Source organism: Rhinoraja longicauda, chromosome 2 (genome assembly GCF_053455715.1).
Source record: "Rhinoraja longicauda isolate Sanriku21f chromosome 2, sRhiLon1.1, whole genome shotgun sequence".
NCBI classification, from domain to species: domain Eukaryota; kingdom Metazoa; phylum Chordata; class Chondrichthyes; order Rajiformes; family Arhynchobatidae; genus Rhinoraja; species Rhinoraja longicauda.
The window spans coordinates 81,207,771-81,220,727 of NC_135954.1; the positions used below are offsets into that span (position 1 = coordinate 81,207,771).

Below are 12,957 nucleotides of genomic sequence, written 5' to 3' on the forward strand. Positions count from 1 at the left end.
TCATAGTGCACTTTACCAGGAAGGTTAGAAGTATCGTCAATGATGCCTACCATCCTAGCCATTCCCTTTTCTCTCTTTCTAAAAGAAGAGAGCGGAGCTTGAAAGCTCAGACTTAAGAACAACGTCTTCCCCATTTTTATCAGACGTCTGAACCTATCACCTTTTTACATCCCCTTCCAGGAGGTGCTGCCACAAAATCTTACTTTGTTTTAACCCTACCATCTTCGCTTATTCCATTATTATTATTTAATATTCATTTTCACTGATCGGACTTTGCACTACAATCTTGCATCATTGTGTTGTTTTGTACTTGTGGTATTTATTGTATTTATCATTACAGTATGTTTACTATTAGCTCTGTGAGCTTCATGTGGACATGGAATTTCATTGCACCCTGGTGCATATGACAATAAACTAATCTGAATCTGAAACTTCTACTCTGCCTCCTAAGGATTCTAATATAGAATCGCAGGAGCGGATGTATTAGGTCTGATTTAAACAAAATGCTCCATCCATTACTCTATTAGAGAAGCCTTTTACATCTGTTACATTTTCCTTGTAGACATGCATAATCACAGAGGGTTGCAGAATTGTCCTTCTCTTAGAAATATGCATTTATTGATATGCATATACACAGCAGCATTGTTTTCATGTTGCTAGAAAAGAGAGTACACATTTTTCCAATTAATGCATTTCGGGTCCTGTTTCTTTAATAGTTTCTCCTTAATTTCTCCCCTCGTTTTACTTTCAACTTACATTTAACGTTGCTTAATGTGTTGGGTAAATTCCCACAAATGCTCATCTTTGACAGTATAAACAATGTTGGTCTGCTGAGGAATGCGATCGCAGTGCACTTCAGTTTTCACTAAACTTTTCCTGCTTTGTGTCACTCGCAGGTTTCGGCGCCAGCTCTCCGAGCCATGCCATTCCTTCCCACCTCCTCATGGACTGCCCAGGGAAGGTCGTCCGATGTACCAGAGGCAGTTGTCTGAGCCCAACATCCCATTCCCCCCTCAGGGGTTCAAACAGGAATACCACGATCCAGTCTACGAACATGCCACTATGATAAGTGGTCCAACAAACCAGAGTTTTCCGCAGCCCATGATGATTAAGCAAGAGCCACGGGATTATGCATATGATTCAGGTTAGTGATGTGGAGGTACAAATACACAAGACAGAATCCAAGGTAATGGCATCAACGAGGGGAAATGTCTTCAGCTGGAGTTATTGAATAACAAGCTTCTACGATTACACTGAAGGGACTGCTACCAGTCATTTTCAATCCCAATGGAGCCTCAGCCTGAATCCATTATCTGATGTGTTAGCATTAGAAAAGTGCTCTGGGCTCACATTTCCACCTCTGCCTGTGTGAAAATGGCTGGAGAAATTGTGGTTATTAAAGATAAATCCATTCATTACCAAGGTTGTTTGCTGTGTCACAGTTGTGGTGATGTTCAGAGGAAGGTCTTGCTCTGATCTGTTTTCTGGCAATCTTTCATCTAAACTGTTAGGTTTGCTTAAAGAATATGCCTCACAAACAAGACCTCACTAAAAGAAAATAAGATTCTCAAAAAGGATTCTGTTTCAGCTGCTGTGTTTGGCTGTGTCATTTGGCATGGTTGCTTATATTTTTAAACAATGCCGGCATATGTATGCAAATATCCTTCCATTTATCATCTTATGACATTTTAAAAATCTTAAGTAATGTGAACAGTGTTATATAGGTCAATAAACACTGACAATAAAGGTTATTCTTCTGATTCTGATATAGCTCCACAACAGTTTTGCATCATACATCATGTTATCCTTCTCTGTTGTAAACACAAAAAAGTCATTAGTTGCTGATTGACGGTTTATTAAATAAAAGCTACTCAGTTATTTATGTCCTGGCTTTAGATGTACATATTAATGATTTCATTTTCAGTGCTCCTTTTTTGCTGTAAGATTTGCAAGATGTTTCACTGACAATGAATTATGAAAAATACAAAACCTTTACAGCGCAGATGTAAATATGTTGTTTCCCGTAGTTTCTCCAGCCAGGGGTCAGTTTCAAGCTAAGGAGCTGGATGAGGTTCAGTACTGGGACGAGAAGAAATTTCTACTAATCTTTGGAATTCAAAACTCAGGAGAGTTGCGGGGCATATTGAAGATAGTTTGAATTCGTTTTGCTCATTTGAGGGGAAACTAGGGATGGCGGGTTAGGGAAAGACTTTGGCGCTGAGGCAAATGATCAGCTGTGATCTTAATGTATGCAGTGAAGGCACAATAGCTTTAATTGCCAACTTCCAGTTCTGTGTGCTGGACTTTTGGAGGTGCAGTTACTTATAAGATTGAGCACATCAACATTGCAAAAACAGTGATCAATTGCGGCCATGCTTGCAGCATTCAGCTGAATACATCTTATCCAGACATCCGGAGCAGGCCAATGCTCTTCATCTTCAAATGGTGCCTGGTCTTTGGCTAACATCGGCTCTGGCAGTGCAACATGACCTGAAGACTGTGTTAAAGTATGAGTGTGATTTGTGCACTCAGGTTCTTGGAGTGGAGTTAAAATCCATTCCTTTCTGAGTCGGAAAAGACAGTGCTTCCACTCAACCAACATTAACATGATTAATTTTAGTCATTTTCGTAAATTTGGAGATGCTATTTTTCTCTCTGATGTGAATGTTGGTACACAATAATTTTCATCATTATTATCTTTATATTGGTACAAAATGATTTGACAAATTAATATAAATTTGATAAATCAATATCATTTTTAAGTGTAGAAAAGAACTGCAGATGCTGGTTTAAATCGAAGGTAGACACAAAATGTTGGAGTAACTCAGTGGGTCAGGCAGCATCTCGGGAGAGAAGGAATGGGTGAAGTTTCGGGTCGAGACCCTTCAGAAGTTTTAAGTCTTAAGTCTCGATGTTTATTCAGAAAAATGAATTTACAAATGTGTACGTAAAATGCTTGAGATTTCCCGTTAGATGCACAATTTAATAGAAATTTGCTCTTTTAATAATTGGATTGGTCCATCTGATTTATGATCTCCAGTTATTCATCTTGCCATTATTTGTTATTGATTGCCCCTCCTTGCTTATACAGTATGACTGTGATTGATCCGATCATCAGCAGCTAGCATGCTGCACCAACTGCAAGGAAAAGCCTGGGAACTACAGACCAGCGAGACTAACATCTGTGGTCGGAAAGTTACTTGAGAGTATTCCGAGGGATAAGATATACATGCATTTAGATAGACAAATGCTGTTGTGGGATAATCAGCATGGTTTTGTACGTGGGAGATCATGTCTCATGAATCTGATTGAGTATTTTGAAGAGGTGATCAAAAAGGTTGATGAGGGCAGAGCTGTCGAAGTTGTATGATTTCAGCAAGGCATTTAACAAAGTTCTGCATGGTAGGCTGCTCTGGAAGGTTAGATCGCATGGGATCCAATGAGAGCTAGCTGACTGGATAGAAAATTGGCTTCATGAAAGAGGGTGAAGGCAGAAGCTTCTTTTTGGACTGAAGGCCTGTGCCTTAGCGTTTGGTTCTGGGCCCATTGCTGTTTCTCATCTCTCTCAATGATTTGGATGAGAACATACAGAGCATGATGAATAAGTTTGCACATGATACTAAACTGGGTGGCGATATAGATAGTGAAGACGGTTGTCAAAATTTGCAGCAGGTTCTTGATCGGTTGGGCAGGGGGCTGAGGAATGGTTAATGGAATTTAATACAGGTAAGGGCGAGATATTGGATCTTGTTAAGTCTAACATGAGCTGCATCTACACAATGAAAGGTAGGGCTTTGGGGAATGTTGTTGAGCAAAGGGATCTAGGGGTGCAGGTGATGTCATAGGTAGATAGGGTGGTCAAGAAGGCTTGTGACACATTGGCCTTTATTAATCAGATTATTGAGTATAGAAATTAGGAGGTTATGTTACAGTTGTACAAGGCATTGGTGAGGCCACATTTCGAGTATTGTGTTCAGTTTTGGTTACCATGTTATAACAAAGATGTTGTTAGCTGGAAAGGGTGCAGAGAAAATTTATGAGGATGTTGCCAAGACTCGGTCTGAACTATAGGGTGAGGTTGAGCAGACTAGGACTTTATTCCTTGCAGTGCAGGAAGATGAGGGTTAGAGGTATATGGGCTAAACACTGGCAGATGAGACTAGTGTAGATGGAACATGTTAGTCGACGTGAGCAAGTTGGGCCGAAGAGCCTGTTTCCATGCTGTATGACTCTATGACTAACACACACGCTCCTTATCTCTCTAGTCAATCTCTATCTTTCCTTAAGAGTGGTATCTTTGATTAAATTGGCTGAATTTACACCACCTCTCTGGTGTAAAACCACAAAGGACTGTAAATTTTAACTTAAAGCAACCGTATTAGGTGCAGTGGCAAACTATACTGGGTTTGCGAAACAAACAAATCGATGTCCACTTTAAAAGCGATCTCTATTAACCAGAATGGATATAATGATTGTAGAAGTTTCTGTAGATAAAAAGCATGGGGCCCAGTATTTGTTCTTAATTTTTCAAAATAATTGAAGTAGTTCAAAAATAAATTAATCTGATATTAACATTATTGTGTGTTCCCTGAAAATCCTCATGTTCGCCCGCAAGAACGCTATGTTGCACTGAAGAGAACAGCTTTATAAACCTATACATTAGAGAATTTATGTGCATGGTATACCCTCAGGGATATATCATGTGTACAGATATATATTCTCAGTTTAAATTATTAAAAATCACAGTTACTGTGGCCTTTAACAACATTCTGAGTTCAGCACATATCAACAGTATAATCTGGATTTATTCTCCTATTACAGCGTTAGGAGGTCAAATGGGTTCTGGCTGTCTTCCTAAGCCAGTAATGGAAGGCTGAAGCTCACATTAGACCAATCCCATCATCTTTGCTCAGGAATGATTGATTCAATCTATTCCCTTGGGGCCTGAGCACATAAACCGAGCTTGAGCATGAATGGAGCGCCTGAGCATTAAGTTTCATTCAGAAAATGGAGGGAAGGAAAGACTAGAATTCCCAGTTAGACAGGGCAGGGTGTACAATTTTAGCAGCTGCTTCCTTTGCCAGATTACTTGATACGGACATTACTGCAGCAGGCATGCCCAGTGTAACCTGACACCAGCACCTCTGCCTTTGTGCTGAACTAAAGACCAATGAATGAGGATGTCCCATTCACATTGTGCAGAGATAACAGGAACTAGCTGCTCTGAATTCCATTCAAATATTTCTTCCAGCCACACACCATCGCTGATATGGTTCGAGTTACTGCTGCAAGTTATGTGAAGGGAACAAGAGCAGGCCACAGAGTAATGTAGAGAATCCATTTACAAGGTCACAATGCAGTTTCTAAGTTCCAAATTTCTGACACGTCACCTGGGCAAGTCCACTTATATTTCATTTCTCTGGGGAGATGCAAAACCTCACCGCAAGGGCAAAGATTAAAATCAAAATGATCCCTTTCCCTTTCATTTCCAAGCATTCGCAAAATTATTGAATATGAATCCTTGTCATTGAGGCTGTGCAGCGTAAGTTCACGAGATTGATCCCTGGGATGGCGGGCCTATCAAATGAGGAAAGATTGAAAAGACGGCTTGTATTCACTGGAGTTTAGAAGGATGAGAGGGGATTTTATAGAGACATAAAATTATAAAAGAACTGGACAAGCTAGATGCAGGAAAAATGTTCCAAATGTTGGGGGAGTCCAGAACCAGGGACCACAGTCTTAGAATAAAGGGGAGGCCATTTAAAATTGAGGTGAGAAGGAACTTTTTCACCCAGAGAGTTGTAAATTTGTGGAAAGGCTCTGCCACAGAGGGCAGTGGAGGCCAAGTCACTGGATGGATTTAAGAGAGAGTTAGATAGAGCTCCAGAGGCTAGTGGAATCAAGGGATATGGGGAGAAGGCAGGCACGGGTATTGATTGTGGATAATCAGCCATGATCACAATGAATGGCGGTGCTGGCTCAAAGGGCCAAATGGCCTCCTGCACCTATTTTCTATGTTTCTATGAATCTGCCCCTATGCAAATTAATTGTAAAACGCAAAATTTTGTAGTAGGGAAACCTGTGATAGGGTAGACAAAATGCTCTTCCAAGGTTGGTAACGTCAAATGCTAGAGAGTATAGAGCCATAGCGTCACAAAGTCATAGAGTCACACAGTTTTCTTTGGCCCAACTTGCCCACACCGGCCAACATGTCCCAGCTAACATGTCCCAGTCCATATCCCTCCAAACCTGTCCTATCCATATACTTGTCTAACTGTTTCTTAAATGTTGGGATGGGGGTTGGGAGGGGTCATGATTGGATCTGGGTCGCTGGTGCTGTGAGGCAGCAGTTCTACCTGCACCATTGTCATTCTCAAGTTGGGAGGCCAGGACATGGGGTGTTGCAGGGAGTGGTAATTGGGCCCAAGCTATTCACAGTCTTTATAAGCGATTCGGGGGTGTGTGCGTGTGTTTGTGAGGTGGTGGAAGGGTGGTGGTGGACGCGTGTAAAGTATCAAGAGAAGTTTGTTATGTACACTGCTGGGTTGTGAGGAGGATTTGGAGAGGTTTCAATGAACAGACAAAATAAATGGTTGAGGACAAAGCAGATGGAGAGTTGTGTGATAGAAGTGAAGCCACGCAATTCAGTCTGGAAAACAGTCAGAGCATTTTTTTTATTGGTCGGAAATTGAAAAGCAAAGGTGTTCAGTTTGTTGATTGTCACAAATCACTGAAAATTAATGTGTGAGTACAATGAAGAATTGCGAAGCCACATGATGTGTTTGCCTTTTTTGCAAGAGGATGTGAATATAAGAATAAAGATAGAGTTACAGAATCACAACATGGAAACAGCAGCTCTTTGACCCATTGAGACCTTGCTGGCTGCAAGTACTTATCGATATTAATCTAATTTATTGGCACTCATCGGTTGCTTTATATGCCATGGCACTTCAAATGTTCATCTAGTTATTCTTCAGTATTGTGGTTACGTAATTATTATAATAATAATATTTTATAATTTAATTATATAAGAATATAATTATTAAGTAGTTATTCTTAAGTGTAGTGAGAGATGCTACCTTCATCTACCCTGCCATGCAATGTGTCCAGATTTCAACCACTATCTGGGTGAAAATTTCTCCGTCAGCTTCCCACTGTCACCCTTTACTTCAAAACGGTGTCGTCCAGTCGTAGACATCTCTGCTATGGAGGAAGAATTCTCACCATCCCCACCTCTCTGCCCTTCATAAGTTTGTGTATCTTAATGTGGTCACCTCTCAGCCTTCACTACTGCAAGGAAACCAAACCCAGTCTATCCAGCTTCCCCTCAAAGCTCTTGCATTCTACAATCTGGCTGCTCAAGGCAAATATCCCATATTCTTTCTTAACTAAAGTATCTCCTGTTGTCGTCAGAGATCCTTGAACCCCCCCAGGTTCTGTTCCCCATTTCTTCTTAGACTCTTCCTCGTCTTATTAGTCTTTCAAAAATGCATTAAATCACATTTTTCCAAGATTCAATTCTATCTGCCCATTTTACCAACTCATTAGTATCTTTCTGCAGCTGAAGACTACCTTCTCCACTATAAACAACACTATAAACAATTGGTTGGCGGACAGGAAGCAAAGAGTAGGAATAAACGGGTCCTTTTCGGAATGGCAGGCAGTGACTAGTGGGGTACCGCAAGGCTCAGTGCTGGGACCCCAGTTATTTACAGTGTATATTAATGATTTGGACGAGGGAATTGAATGCAACATCTCTAAGTTTGCGGATGACACGAAGCTGGGTGGCAGTGTTAGCTGCGAGGGGGATGCTAGGAGGCTGCAGAGTGACTTGGATAGATTAGGCGAGTGGGCAAATGCATGGCAGATGCAATATAATGTGGATAAATGTGAGGTTATCCACTTTGGTGGCAAGAACAGGAAAGCAGAGTATTACCTGAATGGTGACCGATTGGGAGAAGGGGAGATGCAACGTGACCTGGGTGTCATGGTGCACCAGTCATTGAAAGCAAGCATGCAGGTGCAGCAGGCAGTGAAGAAAGCGAATGGTATGTTGGCATTCATAGCAAGAGGATTTGAGTTTAGGAGCAGGGAGGTTCTGCTGCAGTTGTACAGGGCCTTGGTGAGACCGCACCTGGAGTATTGTGTGCAGTTTTGGTCTCCTAACCTGAGGAAAGACGTTCTTGCCTTAGAGGGAGTACAGAGAAGGTTCACCAGATTGATCCCTGGGATGGCGGGACTTTCATATGAGGAAAGACTGGATAGACTGGGCTTGTACTCGCTGGAATTTGGAAGACTGAGGGGGGATCTTATAGAAACATATAAAATTCTTAAGGGGTTGGAGAGGCTAGATGCGGGAAGATTGTTCCCGATGTTGGGGGGGTCGAGAACCAGGGTCACAGCTTAAGGATAAGGGGGAAGTCTTTTAGGACCGTTGAGAAAACATTTCTTCACACAGAGAGTGGTGAGTCTGTGGAATTCTCTGCCACAGAAGGTAGTTGAGGCCAGTTCATTGGCTATATTTAAGAGGGAGTTAGATGTGGCCCTTTTTGCTAAAGGGATCAGGGGGTATGGAGAGAAGGCAGGTACAGGCTACTGAGCTGGATGATCAGCCATGATCATATTGAATGGCGGTGCAGGCTCGAAGGGCCGAATGGCCTACTCCTGCACCTATTTTCTATGTTTCCACGTTTCTATCAATTTCCATATCATCTGCAGACTTACTAAACATACCATCTAAGGTATCACAAAAAGCTGGAGTAACTCAGCGGGTCAGGCAGCATCTCAGGAGAGAAGGAGCGGGTGACGTTTTGGGTCGAGACCCTTCTTCAGACTGATGCAAGGGGAGGGGACGGGACAAAGATAGGATGCAGTAAAATAGTATGTTTTTTGTTGATTCTGAGTAGTTTGCTGGAACTTGTACCGGGGAGATAACCTGTCAGATGCCACTTTAGCGTTGTTAATTCTACCACTCTCACTAAAGTCATAAGAATACTGTTCAAGCAAAGTCAGAAGATGCACCATCCTAACATCCTAGAGAGCATCCTAACACATGGCATCCCTGTGTGGTACCTCAACTGCACAGAGGCAGAGAGGAAAGCTCTTCAGCGGGTAGTCCATAGAGCTCAGAGGACCATCGGAACACAGCTACCAGCCTTGGAGGGCATCTACAACACAATAAAAAAAAAGCCACCAGCATCCACAAAGACTTCTCACACCCCTGCAACAGTCTGTTCGAACTTCTACCATCGGGCAGACGATACAAGGCCTTCCACGCCCGCACCTCCAGGCTCAGGAACAGCTTCATCCCCAGGGCCATAGCTGCTATGAACCGGTCCTGCTGAGCCGGATGGTCACATCGCACAGTGATCCGGCACAGATCTACTTGCACTTTATTCTGTTTTAAAACTATTACAATTTGTTTCATTGGGTTGTTTAAATTAATACTGACTAGCTAATTAAATTATTGCATCGTATGGGAGGCGCATTCCCAATCTCGTTGTACCCCTGTACAATGACAATAAAGATATATTGTATTGTATTTTATTGTATCAGATTTTGCACACATGATTCTGCGATGATGGTTTGTTAACCATCCATGGTTTGTCCAGCTTGGTTTTGATTTCTAACTGAAGCATTGCGTGCTGAAGGAACGTTGGCTGGTAATAGAATGGAAAGTAAAGGAATAATGTAAATCAGCGATAGTGTCTGGAGGCTGTGAAGTTTATAAAAGGTTTAACCTGCCAGATATCATCATTTCTCCCCGCCTCCCCCTTCGTCCACTAAAAGTTGACTAACCTGCTCCACAGTTCGCAACGATGTATCCCAGGATCACACTATCCCTAGCGAACAATTGGCCTATCAGGGAACCACGCTGCCTGAGGTCATCTGTTGCCGGTCCTGATTTGTCCTGGTCTTTCTTCACGTTCCCTTCCCTTACTATCAGTCTGAAGAAGGGTCCTGGCCCATAACGTCACCGATCCATTTTCTCCAGAGATGCTGCCTGACGCGCTGAGCTACTCCAGCATTTAGTCTATCTTAGATATCATCATTGTCTCCTTCAAATCCAAGGAGAGAGGTGGCATTGACCTAGATTCTGGTTATTTATAACAAGAAAATGAACCTGGATTGTAGACAATAAAGAAATGAGGGTCAGCCAAATGTTCTTTGTTTTGCTATTCAGAAGCAAAGTCACATGAATTCTCTGAATGTCAAGGTTGAATACTGCAAGAGAGCTTCTAATTGTCCTCTGTTACTTTTGCATGAAATCACCTTAAACCATGGAGAAATGCATAAGCAGTGTTTCTGCTGTTTCACTGAGATTTTCAATGGATTGTCTCTCCAAATCACATTGACAGACCAAGGAAATTCAATTTTATAACAGAGAGAAAGCTACACAAATATTTCCTCACATGACTCTTATATAATTGTCAGGGTTAAATGTACAGTAAACAAATGTTGCAAATATTTTCATCTTTGGAAACAGAATTTTACTGGCTTTAAAAATAATTGTAGTTAGCCAACTCACAAATGCATGAATAATTAGCAAACTACTTCCCTTTAGAGGGGAATTCATTTACATTTACTCATGATCTGGAATTGTCATCAGTAAATTTCAGTGAATGCACATGATTTTATTTATGTACTGCATAGAAGCACATTATGTTGGCTTTGTTACAGAGAGATAGAAGTCATTGTCTGATGGTATGAAAGTGTATTAGCTGCTGAAAACCAAAGTCAATTTTAACTTGATGTGTGGGTGGATCAAAAAAACAAAGTTTTTCTCACACTCACACCCTTATTACATTCCATCCCAATTATATGGAATGCTAATTCATTGCATGTGAGAGATGGTGAACTGACTGCTCCTTGAGGCCAGACAGTATTGTTCTGGTAAACGGATGTTTACTTTTGTCAGACTAATACATGGATAAATGTAAATGAATCCTGGAATCCAAAACAAGCTGAATGTTGAGTTGCAACAACGTGCAGGTCAGAACCTTGTTTAATGTCATAACATTTCAACAAATGGTCTGAAACATGCAATATTTGTGTCTCTTTCTGTTGGCCATGACAATTACATTTTTATCATCATGGTACAGATTAAATATCACCCTCTTCTTTCTGGAAACCCCCTTTTTTTCAGTTTTCTAAACCTCCCAGGTTTTATTTCAATCTCCTTCCCTGGATGCTAGGCCATTAGAACATAGAACATAGATCAGCACAGCACAAGAACAGGCTCTTTGGCCCACAATGCCTGTGCCGAACATGATGCCAAGATAAACTAATCTCATCTGCCTGTACATGATCCATATCTTTCCATTCCCTGCACATTTTCTAAAAAGCCTCTTGAACACCACTATCATTTCTCCCTCCACCAGCACTCCTGGCAGTGGGTTACAGGCATTCACCAGCCTCTCTGTAAATAAACTTGCCCTGCACATTTCCTTTAAATGTTACGCCTCTCACCTAAAAGATATGCCTTGTAGTCTTTGACATCTCCACCCTGGGAAAAAGGTTCTGACTATCTACCTTATCAATGCCTCATCATAATCTTACATACTTCCATCAGATCTCCTTCAATCTCAGGTAATCCAGAGAAAATAATCCAAGTTGGTCTAGCCCCTCTTTGAGGCGAATGCCCACTAATCCAGGCAGCATTCTGGTAAACCTCTTCTGCATCATCTCCAAAGCCTCCACATCCTTCCTGTGGAAGGACCCATTTAACAATTCTATATCCTACAATCTAAGACGTTTCTATAAATGGCCACTGTATAATTATGAGATTACAAATTAAGGCACTCCCTCCAACAAAATGTTTTCAATCCCTCATCACCAATACCAACTTCCTAGCAATTGCAATTTGCAAAGAGCCTGTATGTGATATCATTTCTTGTAGGGTAAATCAGATTTCAGAAGCCTGATGATTTATTTTGCACTTTCTAGTTCTATAAATGAGAGAATATGCATCTTCACCCTTACCTGTGACTGTTCATTGGGGTGGGAAAGGTGGGAAGGAGGCAGGGGCTTAAACATTCTTAAATAAACATTAAATCAGACTGTGCACTCGTGCATGGTGACAATTTCAGAAGTCTTTTCTTAAGTAGTTTGCTGTTGACCAATCTGTCTTCACTACTCAGTTGTTGTTGTTCGTCCTTCGGGTTCGAAGATGACCATGACTTCATTTTCAGTTGGAGGATTGGTGACTGTGGGTCCGGAAGTGACTGGTGAGGCCAATCCGGGCCCGGAAGGCACGCCCACACGTAGGAAGTGGAGGTAGCCTGGATCTTGTGTGCGTGGTGCGTTTCCTCTGGGCCTCTGCAGCGCGTCTGTTCTCTGCTGCACGGGCTCCTGTGGTGAGCTTGCTACGCCAGGTTGGACGGTCCAGAGCAAGAGACTCCCAAGTGCTGAGGTTGATGTCCAAGTCTTTGAGGGACACTTTGAGGCAGTCCTTAAACCGTTTCTTCTGTCCTCCTACTGAGCGCTTGCCCTGACACAGTTCTCCATACAGAAGCTGTTTTGGCAGTCGACTCTCGGGCATTCTGACGACATGGCCTGCCTATCTGGCTTGGGCTTTCCGTAGGAGGGTGTGGACGCTGGGGATTCCGGCCTATTCCAAGACCTCTGTGTTGGGAATTTTGTCCTGCCAGTACTCTGCGCTTTACTGCATATTAGGATGCCCAAAGGTATGCCATCAGATCAACTCGGGTCTTGTGGAATGGCATAGTAGTCTTGAGGGGGCCGAGTGATCTGTTTCTGCTCCCAATTTACATGGTCCACCTTCTCACATGAAGCATTTTTCAAAACCAGCATGATGTATTTTTTTCAAAGTCTACAGTTATTGACTGTATATTGTAAAATTTTCACTCGGTCACTCCAACTTTGAGTGCATGTGGGATGCAGCAGGCAGGGTGACTGAGATAGATGGTATGGCCCTTGGATCACCTTCAGGGCCAG

The 12,957-nt window shown here is 42.1% G+C and overlaps 1 protein-coding gene across 3 annotated transcripts in view; it reads left to right on the forward strand.

Annotated features, from left to right (window-relative positions):
* The window catches only part of etv1 (ETS variant transcription factor 1), a 104,933-nt gene that overhangs the window by 51,530 nt on the left and 40,446 nt on the right, over positions 1-12,957 (forward strand). For all 3 annotated transcript variants that reach the window (XM_078421988.1, XM_078421966.1, XM_078421977.1), the window contains one exon: positions 897-1,144. In XM_078421988.1, coding sequence (XP_078278114.1) covers positions 897-1,144 — 248 coding nt within the window. The remainder of the gene's footprint in view (positions 1-896; positions 1,145-12,957) is intronic.